General features: G+C 33.3%; 1 protein-coding gene across 1 annotated transcript; it reads left to right on the forward strand.

The window, feature by feature from the left end:
* The first annotated feature begins 19 nt into the window (after positions 1–19).
* LOC128175472 (acid phosphatase type 7-like) lies at positions 20–23,752 on the forward strand. Its single transcript, XM_052841102.1, has 16 exons — positions 20–157; positions 250–444; positions 5,173–5,355; positions 7,264–7,289; positions 7,552–7,649; positions 10,114–10,182; positions 10,456–10,570; positions 11,741–11,854; positions 13,234–13,362; positions 14,656–14,727; positions 17,435–17,572; positions 19,142–19,195; positions 20,063–20,180; positions 22,614–22,763; positions 23,209–23,324; positions 23,577–23,752. Exons 1-15 carry the CDS (start codon positions 61–63, stop codon positions 23,322–23,324), a joined length of 1,674 nt encoding a protein of 557 aa, XP_052697062.1. The 5' UTR covers positions 20–60; the 3' UTR covers positions 23,577–23,752.
* Positions 23,753–24,866: the final 1,114 nt, after the last annotated feature.

The raw sequence follows: 24,866 nt of genomic DNA on the forward strand, positions 1-24,866 counted from the left end.
CTTACAACACGATCCCGATTAAAAACAATCACATGACAGTCATATTACGATTACCAAATCATGTCAGTCATGTTCCAATATATTGTAGGATTAGTGCTTTTTCATTTTGTATATTCTGATAATGTTGTTCCAGAACAAATACATCTATCATATGGAAGTAAGTATAAAGCATTTAATATTCATTAAACTAACGTTATATTGTACTAAGTTCTTTTTTTTTTACCTGAAAAGTAAACCGTTCTCTTGCAGGAGATTCAACTCAAATGTTTGTTACATGGAGTACTATGAATGTAACTCAAAACGCGACTTGTCTATATGGAACAAGTAGTCTTTCTCAACAAGCCAAAGGATATACAACAAAGTTTGTTGACGGTGGAACAGAACAACATACTCAGTACATCCATAGAGTGGTGCTATCTCAACTACAACCCGGAAAAAAACACAGTAAGTCCATATCATTATCATTGTAAAGATGTCATGAACTATTGGTACATTAACACAACATTAATACACCATGTCTCTATCGATGTCTCTATCGCTACCAAGTCATTTTATATCGCCTATATAGACAGCACAGCTCACCGGGCCCTGCATGCAGCCCGTTGAATGAATTAAGCAAGCTAGCTATTAAGAACGGAATCAAGTCAAGTCGTACCCAACCCGACTCGCACCCAAACCAACTCGTACCCAAATATTTGAGTACGACTTCACTAGTCAACTCGTACCCATGGGGAAAAATATATTTATACTAAGAAAATAAAATACAATAGTTTTCATTCATATGTTATGTTTTTTATTTATGTTTTATTTAACTTTAAATTAACTTTGCCTGTTGCCTAATCCATTTGATTACTCAAAAAATATGATTTAATTATAAAACAATATCTAATATAGTGATTTAGGCCTACTTACCGTTTTCTTGCAGGAAACACACCTCTCTTGAACCATGTTGATCTTCCAAAAGTGATGAAAATATGTGGTCTTCTTAATTATGAGCAGAATGTTTATTTTGTGCTGACAAACTCATTGGTTGATCGTTTGAACGGAATCACATTAAGCAATTAATTTTATTTTTAATTGTCAGATGATAGTTAACCTGCTCATAATCATTCTTTGATCCGTCCGCATTCAAGAACAGAACTATAGTATACTAGATTTTTATCCTAACCCCTGGGCCTCTTGTTTCTTGTTTTAATTGTTTCCAATTTTCTATAATTTACTGACTTATCTAAGAGTCAAGTTTCGAGTTATAAGCAAGATAAAAAGCTTTGTGCGCAATACTATGTTTGTACTATAAGAGCTGAGGTCATGCTTTAATTAGTTTATTAGCTCACCTGAGCTGAAAGCTCAAGTGAGCTATTCTGATCACATTTTGTCTGTCGTCCGTCTGTCTGTCTGTCTGTCTGTCCGTAAACTTTTCACATTTTCAACATCTTCTCAAGAACTACTGGGCCAATTTCAACCAAACTTGGCACAAATCATCCTTAGGCAAAGGGGATTCAAAGTTGTGAAAATTAAGGGCCACACTCGTTTTCAAGGGGAGATAATTAGAAATTAATGAAAAATTTCGAGAAATTTTCAAAAATCTTCTTCTCAAGAACCAGAAAATCAGGAAAGCTGAAACTTGTGTGGAAGCATCCTCAGGTAGTGTAGATTCAAAGTTGTGAAATTCATGACCCCCGGGGGTAGGGTGGGGCCACAATGGGGGGTCGAAGTTTTACATAGGAATATATAGAGTAAATCTTTTAAAATCTTCTTCTCAGAAACTAATCAGCCAGGAAAGCTGAAACTCGTGTGGAAGCATCCTCAGGTAGTGTAGATTCAAAGTTGTGAAACTCATGACCCCCCAGGGGTAGGGCGGGGCACAATGGGGGGTCGAAGTTTTACATAGGAATATATAGAGTAAATCTTTAAAAATCTTCTTCTCAGAAAATAATCAGCCAGGAAAGCTGAAACTTACGTGGAAGCATCCTCAGGTAGTGTAGATTCAAAGTTGTGAAATTCATGATCCCTGGATGTAGGGTGGGGCCACAATGTGGGGTCGAAGTTTTACATAGGAATATATAGAGTAAATCTTTAAAAATCTTCTTCTCAGAAACTAATCAGCCCGTAAAGTTGAAACTTGTGTGGAAGCATCCTGAGGTAGTGCAGATTCAAAGTTGTGAAAATCATGACCCCCAGGGGTAGGGTGGGGCCACATGGGGGGTCGAAGTTTTACATAGGAATATATAGAGTAAATCTTTGAAAATCTTCTTCTCAGAAATTAATCAGCCAGGAAAGCTGAAAATTGTGTGGAAGCATCCTCAGGCAGTGTAGATTCAAAGTTGTGAAATTCATGATCCCTTGGGGTAGGGTGGGGCACAATGGGGGGTCGAAGTTGTACATAGGAATATATAGAGTAAATCTTTAAAAATCTTCTTCTCAGAAACAAAACAGCCAGGAAAGCTGAAACTTGTGTGGAAGCATCCTCAGGTAGTGTAGATTCAAAGTTGTGAAAATCATGACCCCCAGGGGTAGGGTGAGGCCACATTGGGGGGGATGTTAAAGTTTTACAAAGGAATATATAGAGTAAATCTTTGAAAATCCTCTTCTCAAAAACTAATCAGCCAGGAAAGCTGAAACTTGTGTGGAAGTATCCTCAGGTAGTGTAGATTCAAAGTTGTGAAAATCATGACCCCCGGGGGTAGGGTGGGGCCACAATGGGGTGGTCGAAGTTTTACATATAAATATATAGAGTAAATTTTTAAAAATCTTCTTCTCAGAAACTAATCAGCCAGGAAAGCTGAAACTTATGTGGAAGCATCCTCAGGTAGTGCAGATTCAAAGTTGTGAAAATCATGATCCCTGGGGGTAGGGTGGGGCACAATGGAGGGTCGAAGTTTTACATAGGAATATATAGAGTAAATCTTTAAAATTCTTCTTCTCAGAAAATAATCAGCCAGGAAAGCTGAAACTTGTGTGGAAGCATCCTCAGGCAGTGTAGATTCAAAGTTGTGAAAATCATGATCCCTGGGGGTAAGGTGAGGCCACATTGTGGGGGGGGGGGGTGTTAAAGTTTTACATAGAAATATAGAGTAAATCTTTAAAAATCTTCTTCTCAGAAACTAATCAGCCAGGAAAGCTGAAACTTGTGTGGAAGCACCCTCAGGTAGTGTAGATTCAAAGTTGTGAAAATCATGACCCCCAGGGGTAGGGTGGGGCCACAATGGGGTGGTCGAAGTTTTACATAGGAATATATAGAGTAAATCTTTAAAAATCTTCTTCTCAGAAACTAATCAGCCAGGAAAGCTGAAACTTATGTGGAAGCATCCTCAGGTAGTGCAGATTCAAAGTTGTGAAAATCATGATCCCTTGGGGTAGGGTGAGGCCACATGGGGGGGGGTGTTAAAGTTTTACAAAGGAATATATAGAGTAAATATTTCAAAATCTTCTTCTCAGAAACTAATCAGCCAGATGATTCTTTATAATTGTTAAGACTTGGGCTCCAGGACAATTCTTCGGCCTCACAAGAAGGTTAAGAGTTTGATGTAGCTTAATATCCCATATATAAACAATTGTAAAGGATCTTTTTGAGGACTGCAATACTCAACATGTGATATGACTATAAAATCATCCTGTTAGAAAAGGGACTTATGATTATAAACATAAGAATATCCAGGGGGGAAAATGGATTTTATTTTTACAGGATCTACATGTATTATTGTACATTGTCCAGATTGTTTGTATTCTGACTTCATTAAGCTGATTTTATCATACCCATTGTTCCTCAGGTGAGAGATGTGGCCCATGGGCCTCTTGTATTTTTTGAATGCTGAATAGGAAATACCAAGTTTAAAAAATCTGAAGTTGAATGTAATAAATTCATGGAAACAAAAACATGACTCAAACCAAGGTCTCTATCTTCCTTATAATTCTACGATTGATGCTGAAATTTTGATTAATCATTAGAAATGTCTTGCTAAAAGGATGATATGCAGTAACTACTTTCTGGTGCCCCTTCTTATATGAGTTATATATATAAAATCTACACCAATTTTGATAGTTTTTTAAACACAAGTAAATAAAAACGAAGTCTTTCAAACAGTTGACATAGTTCTGACACATTATTATTATGAGAATAAAAGCATTATCGTTGTTTTTAAAAAAAATTTGCACAAAAAGCATCTTTGTTTGTAACCATTTGTTTTTTTCTAATGAGGATAAAAATAATGGATGGGCCCAAGTACAGTAGAGCAATATGCCTGTCAATACATTGATTAGTATTATCATGTGACAACATTGTTCAGTTTTATAGTTTATTCATCAGTTGAGTTAGTAAGGTTATGAAACGTCATACAAAATGAATTCACACCAGGTAAACTACAATCATTTATAATGGAAAACCATTATATTTTTGAATGTTTTTAATTCAAGATGCAATATGCAATATGCCTGTCAATACATTGATTAGAATTATCATGTGACAACATTGTTCAGTTTTATAGTTTATTCATCAGTTGAGTTAGTAAGGTTATGAAACGTCATACAAAATGAATTCACACCAGGTAAACTACAATCATTTGTAATGGAAAACCATTATATTTTTGAATGTTTTTAATTCAAGAATTGAGCGCATTGAGGTACAATTTTCTTCTTTCACATATGGGAATTTAAAAAAAAAAAATAAAATAACTAGTAAGTAACTGAGGGAGAAGATGTACCTATATGCTCTCATATATTTTGATCTCTTTATAAGGTGGTTGGGGGGATGTACTAAAAAAAAAATAACCAGAGGTTATTATCGTGAACTCCTACCAAAAAAGTTAGTTAAATATCTTGCATAAGATCTCATTTTCAGTAAAAATGGTATTTCATAAAGGTACAATGTCAAAGATTAAAGGCCCTGTCACACCAAGCTGCGTCCCCACGGCGTGTTCACAGCATTGTAAAATTCATAGAATCGCCGTAGGATCGCAAGGAAAATTCAGAAAAAATGTACACTTTTATTTGAAAATTTTACAAGTGGAAATGTCATGGCGTTCTGACGGTGACCGAGGCGTTCTTACAGAGCTCCCACGGCGTGTAACTGCAATTCCACGGAGTTCTACTCGGCGATTAATGCGCTCTTGCTGAGTCTGTAATACTGTAATAAAGAAATTATTTTGATTGCTGTCTTTTTTTTTTTAATTCTAGTGTATCAATGTGGAAATGGGAAGACCTTCAGCAAAATCTTCACCTTCAAAGCTCTTCCAAGTGGCTCTGATTTTGGTGTGCGTGTTGCTCTCTTTGGAGACATGGGAAGTGTCAATGCACAGTCTTTACCCAGACTTCTGAAGGATGTCCAGAATGACATGTATGATGCCATATTTCATGTGGGTAAGGAACTTTGTGTCAAAAGACAGACACACTTAAGGGTATTTTGATGAATAGACAGTGTACATATATAGTAAAATTATATTTGAATAGAGATACTTATTTCTTATATCCTACCATGTAAAGTTAATTAGTGGTTCTTGAAGTTTAACTAACATTGAAAACTTTAGGAACGTACTGGTATTAGTTATAGAGAAAGCATTTATAACAAGTCTCTCAGAACATAATTTTGTTGATAAATTTTAAATATCATAATGGTACAATGGTTTTGTAATCAAATATACCTTAACAAAACCTTTGAAATGTCCGGTATTTAAAATATTAAATACCTTTGAAATGTCCGGTATTTAAAATATTAGAATTAAAAAAAAAAATTTTTTGCACTTTTTATCTCTTATAATATTTGAATTTATAAGACTCACACACCCTTGTTTTAAGAATGGCGGACCCAATTCACTTCTACAATAGTAATTTTTATGAAAAGGACTATGTGCGGTATTAAGCATTTTTTGCAAAATGTCTGCACGAAGAAATATTTGTTACCATTACAGCGATTCAAAGTCATAAATTGTGGGTCACATCAGGCCCGTAAAGCCTAACGAGGAAAGCATGTGAGAACGGTGTAAAACATTTCATCAGGTTAATGAGAATTCATTCGGAACATTTGACTCTTAACGGAAAATAACAAGATGTTTAATCACAATGATTGCCATAATTTTGTCCAAGCAATTAAGCTAGAAAATATACGCTGTTATACAGCTAGATGTTGGGTCTGAAATCTAATTAAAAGCATTTATTCATTAAATACAACGTTTAGAATTTTAAAAAAAGGAAATCATAAACAGTGATATACTGCGGAAACTTCATTTTTATTTGGTTATGCGTATCTTCTAGTAGTTTTGATTTTTTTTGTTGGTTTTATGTACAGAAAATATTCTTCTACGTGGTTAGTATGATCAAAGAAAAAAAATAATAATCATTTGATTGCATAGCATCCCCCATCATGTTGTTAATTTTGAATTCTATTCTCATTGGGTGCAAATAAAAAATTAACAACGTATTAACACCACCAAGCAAATTTACAACATTGCACCCCTAAAAAAATCTATGATTAGGTAATTAAATTTTAAATTTAAAGCGGTTTGCACAAAAATATTTTACCCTAATCGCAAAATATCGCTTCATCAGCTTTACCCTATTTTGGAGGAAATCTTCGGCTCGCGTTATCTCTATAAATCTGAGCAATTTAAGACAGAGTGGACATTGAAAACTAACACCGCCCAACATATTCGGTGCAATAGTTTTTAGAATCAACCATGGAAAAGGTGAAAACTTGTGCGAAAAAATTTGAAGCGTGCTTTCCTTTTACCTTATTAGACTAGGGTAAAGTGCGTTACTCTAGTCCGTTTCTACACAGTGTATATATTGGGTCATAAGCAATTTTTCATTGAGTTTTAGTAATTGTGACGTAATATTGAGAATTTGATGTTTGTAACAATTACTCCCTTTAGGTGCACGAAATTTCTGCACAAATCGAATTAGGTCTGTCTTCCTTAAGTGCCTGTTTCATTTTTATTGAAATCATTTTACAAAATTCATTTAAAACTATTCCCATTACTGAGGAATGAAATAGATTCATCAAAAACATGAATTTTTACTGGGAATAAAGAGAGTTTAAAACTTGTTGTGAGTTTGTTTGATATTTTTATAAAAATGGTGTCAAAAAGTTGCCATTATTTACGCAATATAGGTTATATTAATGTTACTTGATATATAAGAGTAGACCTAATATATATATACATATATATACATATATATATACACACATGTAATTATAGCTTATGTATGCCACTTTATACATGTAATTAAATTTTAATTCAATTTTAATTTTTTTGTTTTTCTTTCTTTTAGGAGATTTTGCATATGATATGGATTCGGTAAATTAGTTTTTCTGTTTAGTAATTTAAACTGTACGTTCTTTTACTTACCTAAAAAATAAAATTTAATTATTGATAAAAAATGATTATATAATTTTGATTTACATAACCAAATTTATAAATCAAAGTAAAACAGAAAATATCTTCTTGTTTAAAACTACAATGTTTTTTCACTTACTGTTCTTTTTAACGGTTCTTATTTGAAAAAAAGATATTTAATGTGTTATGTATCCATTAAATCACTGTGCTTCTTTCATTGTAGGATAATGGTAAAAATGGTGATAAATTCATGAAAGCAATAGAACCAATAGCAGCAACTGTTCCATACATGACATGCCCTGGCAACCATGAAAACAAATAGTCAGTACCTGAACATGTGCAACCCATATTATTGCTAGCGCTCTCGAGCGCTAGCAACTACGTTAGTCTTTTTCCTATGGAATACGCATGCTCAACTCCATAGTAGGGGATTCTGGGAATACTGTACTACTGTAGATAAACTGTACCATTTGAATTTCGTTTTATATCATCATCACATGAAGTTTTGTGTTTTATTGAAAATGTCAAAAAAGTAACAATAGCTTAGGTCTTATAATGCAAATTTATTTTAAATATTATAATAAATGGCTAGCTTTATCTTAAATTCATTTAAGCTCGGAAAACAACCTCGGATATGTTTTCCGAGCTTGCCGGAAAGGCCCGAGAAGGTACGATTGCTACACAACAGTACCAATGCATGGTTCTTGAAAATTTTCATCTCGAAATTGAAACATAATGATTAAGACACAGTCAATGAGCTATGCCATTGCCGATGTGAAGCCCACTCTAGATTCACAATTCTAAATTGAGACCCCACTCCAGCACAATTCCAGTACACCACTGTGCCTTCTTATTGTTAATTAATTGATTCAGGAATTTAAACCAATGTTTTAGAAATCTGCTTCTGTGTTTTAGGATGGCTACAGCGCTAGCTCACCAATCTTTTTAAAAGATAAGCTTGTATCCATATTAACTTAATTAATTTTAGAATGGTAAAATGAGACACATGCAGACTTTTTTCTGATCACATTTTGTCTAGCATTCAATATGCCTGTCCTTCCATCTATCTGTAAAGTTTTTACATTTTCAAATTATGCTTCAAATTTCAACCAAAGGACTATATTTGGTATGCTTAAATATCTGCCTACAATGTTAACCAATTTTTAGCTCACCTGAGCTGAAAGCTCAAGTGAGCTATTCTGATCACATTTTGTCTGTCGTCCGTCTGTCTGTCTGTCCGTCTGTCTGTAAACTTTTCACATTTTCAACATCTTCTCTAGAACCACTGGGCCAATTTCAACCAAACTTGGCACAAAGCATTCTTAGCCTAAGGGAATTCAAAGTTGTGAAAATTAAGGACCACGCCCTTTTGCAAAGGGAGATAATTAGGAATTTATGAAAATTTTCGAGAAATTTTCAAAAATCTTTTTCTCATGAACCATAAGACCAGGAAAGCTGAAACTTGTGTGGAAGCATCCTCAGGTAGTGTAGATACAAAATTGTGAAATTCATGACCCCCGGGGGTAGGGTGGGGCCACAATGGGAGGGGTCGAAGTTTAACATATGAATATTTAGAGTATATCTTTAAAAATCTTCTTCTCAGAAACTAATTGGCCAGGAAAGCTGACGCTTGTGTGGAAGCATCCTCAGGTAATGTAGATTAAAAGTTGTGAAAATCATGACCCCCGGGGGTAGGGTGGGGCCACAATGAGGGGTCGAAGTTTAACATGTGAATATATAGAGTAAATCTTTAAAAATCTTCTTCTCAGAAACTAATCAGCCAGGAAAGCTAACACTTGTATGGAAGCATCCTCAGGTAGTGTAGATTCAGAATTGTGAAAATCATAGCCCCTGGGGGTAGGGTGGGGCCACAATGGGGTGTCAAAGTTTAACATAGGAATATATAGAGTAAATCTTTAAAAATCTTCTTCTCAGAAACTAATCAGCCGGCAAAGCTGAAACTTGTGTGGAAGCATCCTCAGGTGGTGTAAATTCAAAGTTGTGAAAATCATGACCCCTGGGGGTAGGGTAGGGCCACAATGGGGGGTCGAAGTTTTACATAGGAATATATAGAGTAAATCTTTAAAAATCTTCTTCTCAGAAACTAATCAGCCAGGAAAGCTGAAACTTGTGTGAAAGCATCCTAAGGTAGTGTAGATACAAAGTATGTATTATGTATAATTTATAAAATTTTACATTATCCAGATACCGGTAGTTTGTATTATGACTCCATTAAGCTGATTTTATCATACCTCATGTTTCTCAGGTGAGCGATGTTGCCCATGGGCCTCTTGTTTAAAAAGTGTTGTATAAAAATCAAATTACTCATTCACTGTTTATCTATAATGTCACCTGAATGATCCAATTTTTGCAATTTTGCAAAACAATGAAAATATTGTCATTTTTTTCTTTATATTTTGCATTCGGAAGTACAGAGCGCAGGTCTGCTCAAGTACGATTTTAACATATGTTTTTAGTCCTATAATTATACACATCATACTAAAAAATGGTACTTGAGCAAGCCTGCGCTCGATATTTCTGGCATTTTTGGCAGAAACTCGATTCTACTATTAAATAAATAATTCAAATCCAGTCTAACTTGTTGAAAAATTGTTTTCCGCCAAATATCGTACATGCTAAATATAATATCAGTACCTTAAACATGTTCAATTTTTAATTAAAGTATGACAGGTTATATTAGAAAAATTCTCAAAAATTTAATTGATATATTAGAATTACTGTACTTCTGAGCAAGGTGGAGACTAACCTTTTTCTTACTTTTCAGCAACTTTTCAAACTATAAGAACAGATTTACCATGCCAGGGGATGAAGATGGTAAACTAATGTACTACAGGTAACTGACTTACAGGAATCAAATCACACAGACAACACATGCATGCATTGTTCCAGTCTCCCTGTATAGGATCACCACAATATCCTTCTGAATGCTCTGCAGTATTACATAATATCTAATAGTTCATTTGAAAAAAACCCAGATAACTAAAGCATTCATATACATGTAAGGCTGATGGATTAAAATGGATTGGCTACTTATATTTATTGTTATTATGTACTTGTTTTATGTGTGTATATATAAATTATTTACATACTGGTAAATATCTTTTAGCTTTAACATGGGACCTGTGCATGTCATTTCCATCAGCACAGAATATTTTTTTTACATCAACTATGGAATCCTGCAGCCCATTCACATGTATGAATGGTTGGAGAAAGATCTACAGGTTTGATTTTTTATATCATGTATTAGTTATTATTATTAATATTACATAAATAATATTGTTTAATTTAGTTATAAGCAAGCATGTCTACCTTTATTTATGTATACAGTCAAACCAACTCCATGTGACCAGAGTAAAAAACTTCGACATTTATTAATATAAAGCTAAATCATGTAAAGGTTTTGTGCCTGAAACATCTCACTTAACAAACATGTATCCATTTGTTGATAATTAGCGGTACATGTATGTTGCTTGTTGACATAAATTTTAGAAAATAACTTGCACACATTATGTTAAGCAGAAATATGCCACCTTGTGCTTGTCCATGTAGACAAGTTAGAATCTTGCTTCTGATTTCCATGATGTTCATTGTTGCCTACATTGCCACACCACAGACAATGAAGCCCATAAGTGTACTCTATATCAAAATTTAAGAGAACTACCTTTTACCTTTACTACTGTGGAATCATTAAAATTCGTCAGGGCCAATTTTCGTGGATTGCTTAAATTTTACAGGTTTGTGGGGATATAGTTTTCTTATACCTACAAAGGGAAATATGACTCTATAACCCATTATTTGTTTTGGCATGCCATATATTGTAGGATATATTTTTGTATCAATCGGACGTCAACTTCCTTTTAAATAATGACTTTGTTTATTTTTAGCCAACATTTTCAAACAAAATTTTGTCAAAGATTTCTCAGCAGCTATTTATCGCAGATGCTTGAAATTTTTACAGTGTTTGTTAAGGCATGCCATATCGTGGGATGTATTTTTGTACCAATCGGACGTCAACTTCCTGTTAAATGAGTACTTTGTTTATTTTAGCCAAAATTTTCAAACAAAATTTCCTCAAAGATTTCTCAGCAGCTATTTATCGCAGCTGCTTGAAATTTTAACACACTATTTGTTTAGGCATGCCATATTGTGGGATATATTTCTGTACCAATAGGATGCCAGCTTTCTGTTAAATGTTGACTTTGCTTATTTTGCATATTCACATTAGAGCGGGGGTATCACTAGTGAACATTGGCTCACAGATATCTTGTTGGTTGACACATGTTGATTGTGAAATGTGAATAAAATAGAAAGTTGAAACAAATTTACAAGTTAATCAACATGCATATAGTAGACTATAGTTGTTTTAAAATATCATTGTTTTCATTGAAAAGGAGGCAAGTAAACCAGAGAACCGTGCTAAGCAGCCATGGATTATTGCCATGGGACACCGGCCGATGTACTGCTCCAATAACGACCATGATGACTGTACCCATCATGAATCCTTGGTATGCTTCTCATTAATGTACTAAATTTATTGTCACTAATTTATTCATCAGCAAAAATAAGTTATAAATATTTTGAATGTAGATCAGAACAATTCATCTGAAATGTGATTCTTCACTCATTACAGAATATTATATATACTATCGAAAGAAAAAATAATTTTCAAAAGCGTGTTTTAACTCTAGCAAGGTCAGTCACTGCTTTAGATAGTCTGTATTGATTCACAGTGCAGCTATATAATGAGTCGCAATTAAAAATTGAACCTTGCTTTACTGATGGCTTCAAATGCCAAAACATAATATGAACACAACAGCCGATGTTAAGATGGTTACAAAATTTTGGAGTAGTCAAATTATAACGCTAATAAAAAAGTATGAGTAATGCCATCTTTTCAAAACTTTGCATTCAAATAGATATACATTAATTGTCTTACGTAAAAGTAAAAAATGTAGGGGTCACATCTCAAAAAAATGAGATGTGGCTTGAAATAAGGTAATTTTAGGCAAATACTGGAGTTAGTTGAAAATAAAACTGTAAAGGAAAAATGAAAATTCACACTTACTATCAATCCATTGAAAGTTATGTATATGACGAATTTTAATGAAATTTGCAATTAATAAGAGAATATATTCGCCTTGGTGATAACTGTGATAAAATTCAGAGCAAATTTCTAGTGTGTATCCACAGCTCTCTTTTGACCATTTTGTATACCAGTACATTTATTTTGTATACCAGTACTATAGCATTGAATGACTTATTTTTTACGTCGTCGTGTCAGTAACTGCTGTCAGGTGAGCAGACAAATTGAATAACGCGCGTTAGCGCGTTATGATAATTTGTCTGCTCACCTGACGACAGTTATTGACACGACGACAGCAAAAATAAATCATTTAATGCTTATATTTACATTCCCTTACTGAAGAAATCAATTGTTTACTTAAATAAATCGATATAAAGTGCAGATCACGGAGGGAGTGAATAAGTAACAGCAAGAACAGCTGTTTTGAAAAACCGGTTTAAACTGGTTTTCACATAGACTGTTGAGATAAGATCGACGAGCATGAAAATATAATCCATGATAAATAACTCTTGAAATGTTGCTTTTAACAATAAAGTCAACTTTTTTGTTGAATAATTATAAAACATGGTGTTTTGACAACATTCATGAAATACATTTTTTAACTGATAACATAGAAATCACTGTTTGAGAACTACTTATGTAAATTACTTGTAAATTCATACGCAGTGAATAGGTGTTGCATTTAGAGGCATTTAAACATCACGGAATTTAATGGCAAAACACAGTAGAATGTAAATATATTTATTTGTATACCAGTACATTTATTTTGTATACCAGTACATTTATTTTGGGTCACTGCAGGTTCGTATAGGAATTCCTTTCATACATATCCTTGGCATGGAAAAAGTCATGTACAAGTATGGGGTGGATCTGATGTTCTGGGCCCACGAACACTCGTATGAACGCCTGTGGCCAGTGTATGATAGGAAGGTAAGAACAATATTGGGCTATACTTTTCTGCTGAATCGGTCACATGGAATATGTCATGTCAGAAAGTTTTTAAATCAGACACTACTGATTTATCCATTGTATATAATTTTAATTGTTAATAGCAAACATGACTTGGTTTGGTAATTCTGTAACTGAGCACACCTGCTATAACTCAGCAAAATGAAAAATATAGAGGATGTATATCACTTTCTTATCAAAGAATCTAATTTAATAATTTTTGAAAAACTGTTTATCAAAGTATAATAAGAAGAAAAATCCCTCTTCTTTTAATTTTTCAAGACAACTTGCAAATTTTGTATATATTACTCATTCAAATAACAATAAAGTAAATTCTCATGCATGTATTTAATCTCATCATATAGTGCCATAGTTGCTCATGGGTCCAACGTGCCCAGTATATGAAAATGTGATTTTTAGTTCACGAGATCAAGTTACTGCTATAATAATATATATGTATCACATGATATTGTAATATGATACAATAATTGTATTATATATAATATTATCATAGTGATACAATACCATAATATTAAAATATGGTATTGTATGATAAAATATATTATTGCATCACGTAAATGGTATCATGTGATAGTGTAAAATATAATATTGTATCATATGATATGATATTGTTCAATATGATATTGTATTATATAATATGTAATTTTGTTACATGATATTGTATCATATGATATTGTATCACATTATTTTGTATGATATGATACAATATTATACAAAACAATAAGATATGATACAATATCATAATTTATAATATGGTTTTATATTATATCATATGACACTCTATAATATTATGTTATGATATTGTATTATGTGATTAAATACAATAATTTATAACATGATACAATACCATATTATATTTTATGATACAATAATATATTTTGATACAATATCATATTGTTTCATTATATATTACAGTGTTATATTGTATTATATGATATATCATATGACACAATATTGCATAGTATCAAAGGATGCAACATCAAATTTTTTATTAATCTATTGATTAAAATTGTATAAAACATTATCAATTCAATGTTTGATTATCAAACAATATTTTAATATATGATATATGATATTGTGTCAAACCACTTACAGTTTCCATGAATATCTAAGATCATTAATTATAATTTTCATATAATATGATAACGGTAGTCTCATAAAGGTATTCTGTGATTACCGATGTTTTTTTATTGTAAACAATATATACATGTGACTGTGATAAATACATGTAATGTACTTACTTTTATTTCCTAGGTGTATAATGGAAGTCTTACTGCTCCATACACAAACCCAAAGGCACCTGTCCACGTCATCACAGGATCAGCGGTAAGAAATCATTAACTGAATAAATCTTAAAACAGACAGATTGACAGACAAGACAGACCAGCAGACAGACAGACTAAACGGACAGACAAGACAGACCAGCAGACAGACAGACTAAACGGACAGACGGACAGACAAGACAGACCAGCAGACAGACAGACTAAACGGACAGACGGACAGATAAGACAGACCAAAAGACAGACAGACTAAACAGAGATTGACAGACAAGACAGACCAGCAGAAGGGCAGACAAAACTGGCAGAATGACAAACATTTCGTTCTGAATCAGTATATTGTTTTTATATATATTTCTACCCTAAACAGACAGACAGACAAGATAGACAGAGATGGACAGACCAACAGATGGACAGACTAAATTGACAGACAAGACATACCAACAGACAGACAGACTAAACAGACAGATTGACAGACCAGCAGACAGACAGACTAAATGGACAGACGGACAGACAAGACAGACCAGCAGACAGACAGACTAAACGGACAGACAGAGAGATAAGACAGACCAAAAGACAGACAGACTAAACAGAGATTGACAGACTAGACCGACCAGCAGAAGGGCAGACAAAACTGGCAGAATGACAAACATTTCGTTCTGAATCAGTATATTGTTTTTATATATATTTCTACCCACAAGCTACTTATAGAAAATTACAGAGTATATTCAATAAGAATATTTTTTTTAGTAGTATAATGTATACATGTACTAGTATAATGTTTTTACAAACCCTGCTTTTGCAGAAGTCCATTGCCTCTTAATTTTCTCTCTTCTGCCTACTACTTTCATTTCAAAATCTACTATTTTTTTTAAAAAAATCTCTATTTACTTCCAGTGTTTACTTTGGTTTCAAGATGTAGATATCCTAGTCAAAGGATTATATTCAATAAGTTCCAAAATCTGCTCCCCTCCCTTATTAATTTTTTTTAAAATCATCAAATCATACTAATATTTAATAGTGTATGAAACAAAATATGCAAGTTACAAACATCAAGAAGTTTTACAGCATCATTCATTAATCGTACCTCAATGATGTCACATAAATTAAATTGCATAAAGTGTTAAAAAATGGTGTTAAAGCAATCATGCACTCGATGTTTCTTGATAGGAATTAAGTACCAAATTTTTTGTAGAAACGTACTTTTGGGGATATTTGATCATCATCAGAATATTATATCTCTATTATGACATTGGTCAGACAATTCATCTTGTTAAACTAGAACTACGTATGTTTTAATCTTTCTTAATGCAGATTTGTTAGGCTCTATTCATATCTTTGAATTTTGGGGCATAAAAACACTGTCTCTTGCACAAAGTCCTTTATTACCAGGGGTAATTATTTTTAAATAATTAATTTATTCTGTGCATAGATTTCATAATGACTGGGTACAAAATCTTTAAACTTTGCATTATACGTACATGTAAAAAGGGCACGCTTTCATTCAAAGTAACATAAGCTACCCTTTATGTATATGACAATTTATATGACATAATAATTGACTTAGTTATTCATTGAGGCTGACCAAAGTTAACTCTACATTAATGTCACCTTCAAAAAACCAAACATTAATGAAGGAGGAAATTAAAATAAAGAAAACATTAGTACAAATACAGTTAGTATTCAAGTTACCGATACTTTTTGCAACACATGGTTCCTTGTGAGAGATAACTTCCAGCAATGGTGTGGGAAAAAACTTCAATTTCAAGTTGGTGCAAGTCTTAGTTTTAGTTTTAAAAAGCACTATTTACCTAAAGACACATTTGTGAGGAACTACAAAGGGTTTTTAGGTCACCTGAGTGACTCAGGTGACCTATTGCAATTGGTCTTTGTCCTTCGTCGCGTGTTGTTCGTTCAAGTTTGTTTAAATCATATGGTCCCCTGGGGGTAGGGTGAGGCCACAGTGGGGGGATGGATTTTTACGTGAGAATGTATAGAGAAAATCTTTAAAAATCTTCTTCTTAAAAACTGTAAGGCCAGGAAAGCTTAAACTTGTGTGGAAGCATCCTCGGATAGTGTAGATTCAAGTTTGTTTAAATCATGGTTCCCAGGGGTAAGATGGGGCCACAATGGGGGGGGGGGTGAATTTTTACATCATGGTCTCGGGGGGTAGGGTGGGGCCACAATGGGGGATGGATTTTACATAGGAATACTTAGAGAAAATCTTTAAAAATATTCTGGGAAAGTTTTTCGTCCAAAAAGCAGTAATTTGTGTGAAAGCATTAGTTGTGCAGATTAAAATTTGATTAAACCATGATTCCCTAGAAAAAAGTGATGGTATAAAGTGGGGGGAGGGGATTATTATGGAATAGAAAAAAAATCTTCTTACAGCTACAACAACAATAGAGGCTTAATATTTACCATAAAAATATGTGGATAGAAATTGGCGGATTTTATTTAAAAAATTGAGCAAGATCTACTGTACTTTGTTGTCAAGATATTTTGATTTTGATACTGTTATGCTAATTTGATAAAAGTTAAGGCAATTGTTGCTCAGGTGAGCGATGTGGCCCTTGAGCCTCTTGTTGAAAGATTTCAGGTAGGAAGGTGGTCGTCATTACAATATTATTTTTTTTTTTACTCAAGAATGAAACTCAATTAAATGCATATATTTGAGACTCCTCGACAAGTTTGTGTATGGGCTATGGTACTCAGGTGACTGTTAAGGCCTATTGTTTGTTTATTTCAATGTATAGGGCTGCAGCGAAAAGCATGATCCTTTCAAGAATAATACAGCAGCTTGGTCAGCCTTCAGGAGCATTGACTATGGGTACACCCGCATGAATGTGATAAATGCCACTCATCTTTACGTAGAGCAGGTTTCTGATGACAAGGTGAGTTTGTATCAAAAAATATTCTGATGAAATGCATTGTCTATTTTTTGGCATGATTAGATCAAAGAGTAAAAAGGTGATGAGAAGATAAAAAGATGAGTAGATAAAGAGGATTAATATAAGAGATAGATATTACATCTCCGATTTTTTCTTCTCATGAATAAATCATGACCTACTGGTGTTCGTTGTTTAAAAATATTTATCTAGAAAATGCCAACACTAGTATGTATTTAAGGAAGAAGTAATCGTTCTCTGAGTATTATGAGTTGATCACAATGGTTAGGGTGTGATCATTTTCACTGAAGCCCAAACTTGATTAATGATAGATTTGATCGCCCTGACCGTAATAATTACCTCAAAATATTCGGAAATAATTATAAAGTAATATTTATGAAATCGAGGAGTTGAATTATTTGGCCCACAGTCACTAAGCTTATGCAAGACTGACATTTTATTTTGAAACACGAAATGAACATGTATATATAATGACAACATCATTGTTGCAGAAAAAAAGGTATAAAAAGATTCTTCATCCTATTTTAACTAACTTAAGCCATTGACTTAAATGAGCCTTATTCTTTGGCGCTTATGGGTACTAGGCACATGATCAAATCCAGGAAAGCTCAAATGTACACATACCAATTATTCAAGAAAGGCAGACATTTTTAACTGCGTTTTCCAACGGAAAAATCCAGTTATTGAAATGGTGAAAATGGCGGGCGGGCGACTTCCAAAAGAGTACCCTTATTGTACAAGCAATTCCTCCTACAGTTTTCAAGATAGGAAGTTGTTGTTTTGCAGATCAATGGCACATATATCAGAGGTGTGCATATTGCAAGGATTTTGATTTCTGATAATTAATAAAAATAATTACCAGCTGTCGAACTTGGTCATTTTTTGGCAAAATATTTGCATATAGGGTACCCCTATTGTACGGGTAACTCCTACAGTTTTCAAGATAGAAAGTTGTTGTTTTGCAGATCAACGGTACATTTATCAGAGGTGTGCATATTGCTAGGATTTTGATTTCTTATAAATCATTAAAATAAATACCAGCTGTCGAACTTCATTTTCTCGCAGAATATTGCATTTAGGGTACTCCAATTTTCTGGATGCGATAGATAATGTTTATCAATTCAGGGTTGACATGGATTATGGATACAGTTCACATTTAAAAAAATGCTGGTTTGCTGTCAGATTGGAAGCTTTTCACTTGTTTACAATACACATTTTACAATGTATCATGCAGTGCAAAGCCACCATGTGATATTGTCCCTATAATGGTTATATAGAAAATGGAAATAAGATTTGATGTAGTTTATTAGGGACAAAGACATTGAAAAATAAATAATTTGTATGTTTAAAGAAATTTAAATGTGTTGTTGTACATGGCATACCAAAGCTAGTTTGCGGATGCAATCCTTATGATTATGGAATTGTTTTTCATTTGAGCAACTAGGTGTCCCATGGTCCATTTGTAATTTTTTGACTTTTGTATTCATTACTTATGTAAGCAGGGGATTTTGTTTTTTTAGTTGATTCAAACACTTCTCTATCATTATGTTTCAGGACGGCAAGATCATTGACAGTTTGATGCTGATCAAAAACAAACATGGACCTTATGTTTAAAGTCGCAACAAGGACAAGATGTCATCAAATTCAGAAATTTTTTTTATTGACTAACATATTCTTGAGCTGGACAAACTTGCAAATTGGTATAATTACAAATTATTGAAAATTATTATGTAATTTAAGTTATTTAGAAAATGATGATAACATTTTCTATCACACACTTTTATTGGCTCATCTGCATATTGACCCCATCTGTAGAAAATATAAAACTTCAATTTTTTTCATCTGATTTATGTACTTAAGTGAGAAATCAAATTGATATATAAAACATTATACATGTAATATTGTTTTTTTGTTGGTGAGATATTTATCATGCAGAAAATAAATTTTATTGCAGATTGTGGTTTCTGATAATTGATGCATAAAATTTAATATTTGCTTATGATATATTCTTTATGACAAAAAAGAAATGAACCACCAAGTACATTGATACTGATTTTGACTTCACATGATGTTAGAAAAATTATAGAATTTTAAATCATATTTTGAAAGAAACGTATTAACAGATTTGATATCATTAATTTTTAAAAATTATTCTTGTGTTCTTGAATTGTGATATTGATTGTTGTAAGACATGACTTATGTTATAGATAAGTAACAAATATACATGCAGGTTTATTGAGAAGCAGATGACAGAATCAAACCAGAAAGGTTTTATATATTATAAATTTTTAGTTATTATCTGGTAGCTGAAAAAGGGATTTTGGTAGCATGGAGATTTTGGTGGAAAATGAGGGCCAGCAAAATGTAATTGGATCACAGAGCTTTAATTATTTCATGTTGACAATGCTATGTATTACATGCATGTATCATTTTCTGGCGAGTTAATCGCATTGAAACATTGTACTGTACATACAGAAGGCGTCCTACAGACCCTCCTTCTTGTTTGAACACAGTGACTACAATTGCCCATTGTCTTTGTATCATATGTCTACTGCTGACTATTGCTTCCTTCTGGGGATACATTCCACCATTTGTTTTATTCATTAGACAATTGTCTATCAAAAATTTGAATTATGATATTAAATTGAATTATCTACTTACTGGTATTTTGTTTGCTTGTCCTTTTAAAAGGATCTCAGAATTTATTGATGGAGTTGGGGGGGGGGGGGGGGGGGGGGGTGGGTAAGTTGGTTCTGTCATGCCTTGGTGTATGGTGAATATTGGTAACATCCACTTTTTTATTCCATTAAGATGAAAATGCAACTGTTTTAAATGAAGCTGAAAGGGTAGTATGTATATCTTACTTTTTCAATACCCCTCTTGTACTTTTAGTACCTTCGGTTCAGGTGAGCTTTTCTGACCTGCTGTCCACTGTTTATCCGTCTGTCTACTGTTAAACCTTTTCTCTAAACCACTGGATCAAATTTAATCAAACTGGTACAAAGCATCCATTTGGAAAAGATATTTTGAATTGTAAAAAATAGAAGTGGAAACTCTTTTATAAATGTGAGATCATAAAAAAAAACCCAGTGAAAATGATGAAAAATCTTTTCAAGAACTACAATGCTATAATTTGTGAGATAATCATGTAAGCATTCTCAGATTGCTGTGCAAGCAATAACCCTCGGACCAACACTGCGACTCTAGGACGGATTGAAAAAGTTTATAAATCTCTTCTTTTATAAAGAACTACAATGCTATGACGTCGCATTCGCTACTGGTGTCATTTAACGTTAAAGTTAATTATTGCATGCTATTCTCATTATTTAGATTTGTCCTTGCTATTGGTTTATAATACTTCTAAATATCTTGTTTATTTTCTCATATAAACATTATGGATTTACCCCTACAGACCTACTCCTGTTTTAATATAGTAACACCGGTAGCGTGCGCGACGCCTATAACGTGTTGTATTAATATGCATGCATTCTCAGATATTGGAGATTGTCCATTATTAATTATTATAGAAACTGTGACCCACGGATAAATACTGCAACCCAAAGATGGGTTCAAAGTTAACCATGAAAATATATAGAAAAAATGTATAAAAACTCTTTTTCTGAAGAAACACTGTTTCATTTTGTGATATTACGTAAGCATCCCTATATCCATATCAAGATTACAGTACAGTGACATTTCCTCACATTTTGTAAAATCTATAACTTTGATATTACTATAGGCCTATGATCATTAAATTCTGTTAGTTGTTGATTTTTTGCAACACAACAATAACTTTATTCAGAAACAGTTTTCTTATGTATCTTGGCGTATAGAATTTTTTTTAGTTTTACAATACTTTTTAAAGATATGTAATTAAAGATATTCAAGAACTTTTGTTAAGATAGGTCAATGTAGCTCTATGTTTCCTCGGCTGTTAACTTTGCTATTAAAAGGGGAAAATATTTCTTACTATAATATTTTAACATTTCATTAAATGTTCTGATATTTTCAATTTGGATAAATCTGGTGAAAAAACTAAATGAATTGAAAAAATATTATAAATTAAGATTTTAATTTGTGATTTTATTGAAAGCAACTTAAAAAAAGTAACAGTCGGAGTTGAAGGCAGGGTGAAGCTGTGTGATTTTGCTAATGCAATTGACAATGGAGTGACGCGACTCCCATGAAATTCACGGTCCGAACACACGGCCAATAACCCTAGCTTATCAACGATTGAACTAGGTTGAGCTCACTTGTTTCATATATTTTTCCAATAGTAAGCAGGTTGTCACTCTTTTCGAATCAGTTGTCGCACTTTCCTTATGATAAGCACAGTTATGGATAAGAGCACATTTCATTGATCCTTTAACACACACAAAAATAATTGATACAATTTACTTGTATTTCGCTCACCAAATATCGATCTTTTCCCATACAATAAGCACAGTAACTACTGATATCCCCCACCCCCCCCCCCCCCTTTCATAAAATGCACACATGTTATTCTTCCACCATAGGCATACACATGTAGTTTAGGATCCTTAATTACTGTTTATATATATATATATATATATATATATATATATATATATATATATATATATATATAAAGAAAAGCGTGATTAGTGATTTTTTATATTGTTACCAATTATTTTCCCCATTGCATTCTAGACACTTTCTTATCAGTTTGTCACAATCTGTATGACCCAGATAGTATAGTTTAGGAGTTATCTAAATTGTAGCATGAAGTTCTTTGTTTTGTTAATTCTTACAGGTTTGTTTTATTTCATATATTTTTGTCATCAGATCAACTTTAATTAAAAACAATAAATAATATGACTTACATCTTTTTAAACTAAGTATACGAAAAACATTGTCTTTAAAACTAATTGTCGGAAAAATATTTAGAACAAAGAGGAAAAGAAAAAGAGACCACCATTCCATGAACGTTGAAAAAAAACGTATTATTTGTTTGATATACACTAGTAGATTGATATCGTGTATATGGGGTTTGATTTGTTGACAGTGTGCGCAGTAGAGAGTGCTCCCCAGTCCCGGGGTAGTTGCCTCAGCCTCTGCGGTCCGTACGGGGTGGACTGCCCTAGCGGCTACGAGTGTCGAGGCAATGGTTGTGGGCACGAGTGCTACAGGCCCGCCAACTACGTCGTCCCCGAAGGTAGGTCGGTCGACCACAGGTGCATATTGTGACCCATGACAAAGACAAACAACTGTATTATAGTTTTACTTCTTTAAGATTGTCTACTGATTTTATGCCTCTTGTCATTAATTTTCTGAGACTTGTCCTTAATTAATCATAAACTGAATTGCATTTTAAAACGAAACTTTAAAGCAAGTATGCAAAAGTATTACGTGGGAGGAAAAAAACAATCTATTGATTGTAAATGACCTGGTTAATTTTGATACATAGTTCGTGATACCAGTTCTGTAGAATACAAAATATGATTATAATATTTATATGTATAATACTGATTCAGGTCAATACCAAATGTTATTTACTGAAATCTCTCCCTCTCTCTCTCTCTCTCTCTCTCTCTCTCTCTCTCTCTCTCTCTCTCTCTCTCTTTAGTTAATTGATTAATTGTTGATGACCATATATCCAGGCTGTACCCCAGTGCGCTGTCGTATGCATTGTCCTCTTGGTTTCAAAGTGGACGAGTCCGGATGTGACATATGTGAGTGTGACTACTCCGCCCTGTCACCCAGTGGACCAAATTAGGTACATATCATATCAATCATTTATTTGTATTTGTTAACTCAACTTACAAATGCTAATAAGCGATACCATAATATCAATTATTAAAACCAGACTTTGGCTTTGTACTTTTTCTCGAAAATTAACATATTAATTCTTTACACGGATAAATATTTGATAGTGATAAGGTAAAGTCAACAAAAATGTCGTCATCAGGATAGAAATGTTTTATAATAGTTTACATATTTATTGAAACATTTTCATATTTTATTACAGTGTTTTGTTTCATGATGGTCTCCAGGGAAGTTTGTCCATCTGACAGAATGAGCTTGGCATTTAAATCAAATACAGATAATTTTAAGTTTTCTGCGTCTATTTCCTCCACGCCCGGTTGATCTATTTAGACATTATTTATAGCTGTAACTAATTTTGAGTAAATTATCAATAATTAATGTGTTGGATTTTAACTAATTACTTTGCAGTAACATGACGAGACTGCTGGAGAATACAGTACCTGGCTACTTGCAATAACGGTTTCAATTTTTTAGTCTTTCGACACCTGAGCGGTCCGATATAGGAAAAAATTCTTTTGTTTGTTAATTAATGACTGTAAAACCTGTCGGAAGTCGTAATCCACAACGCAGTTTGGTAAGCGGTGATCGGGGGCTCCTGAGACAGTAACTCAGCACCTCTGTCTGAAGCCACGAGTGATGTATAGAGACAGGCAGTTAACTAAATACTGAAGAGGCAATAAAGTCAACAATAAAGCCATCAAACGGAAAGTCGAACAAGTTTGTATACATCCGGTTCCGGTAGACAATAGATAAGCCCAAATGCTATCAGACACTGGACATTTTTGATGCGTGAACGTGTGGGTATTGTGTACAAGACTAGACAGAGAGGGGAAGACATGTTTCCTGTAAAAATGAAACTTCTGCCACAGAACCTACTCTCTTTAAAGAAGTGGACAGGCGTGCATATCCTTCGTTAATAAAGACATGTAAGTCTGCTTCTAGAAACCACACAACCAACTCTTTCCACGAATCACACCGGTAATTGACAAATTAAAATGAATTTGCACTTTCTTATATACTTCTGAGTTATTTGCCCTTGACTTACTAGACTATATATAAGTACACTCGTTTTACCGGTAACGAATATTTGCCAGTATCGAATAATTTTTAAAAAAAATTATTGGTGAAAAACAAAGTAAAGGTTTTAAAAAAATCTAAGCTAGGTACCTATAATACAGAAATAAATATTCTATCAGTGTGTGGAATTGTTTGACATTTGCACGATTATTTACCGTATTATTTACAAATTAAAAAGATATGAACTGCTGGAAGTGCAAGGCAGAAAAAACGAAAGTGTGAAAACACTTAAACCTTACTATAAAAATAAGTTTGTTATTGAACCCTTTTTAGTAGATAATAAGTAAATGTAATCCATTTAATGAAATTATGTATCATATTGATCAAATGATAATTGAGCTTTGAATGAAATTACGACTTCAGATAGAACCACGTGTAGTTTTCCTAGTGTCGGTTCATTGCGACAGAAGTATTA

The sequence above is a fragment of the Crassostrea angulata genome, chromosome 3 (genome assembly GCF_025612915.1).
Source record: "Crassostrea angulata isolate pt1a10 chromosome 3, ASM2561291v2, whole genome shotgun sequence".
NCBI lineage: Eukaryota > Metazoa > Mollusca > Bivalvia > Ostreida > Ostreidae > Magallana > Magallana angulata.

Excerpts from the sequence above, each read along its gene's own strand:
- LOC128175472 (XM_052841102.1), top strand. The coding sequence starts at position 61 with ATGTCAGTCATGTTCCAATATATTGTAGGATTAGTGCTTTTTCATTTT. Across the intron at positions 10,571-11,740 it reads GGTTGGAGAAAGATCTACAG|GAGGCAAGTAAACCAGAGAA; the intron begins GTTTGATTTTTT and ends TTCATTGAAAAG. Across the intron at positions 11,855-13,233 it reads GTACCCATCATGAATCCTTG|GTTCGTATAGGAATTCCTTT; the intron begins GTATGCTTCTCA and ends GGGTCACTGCAG.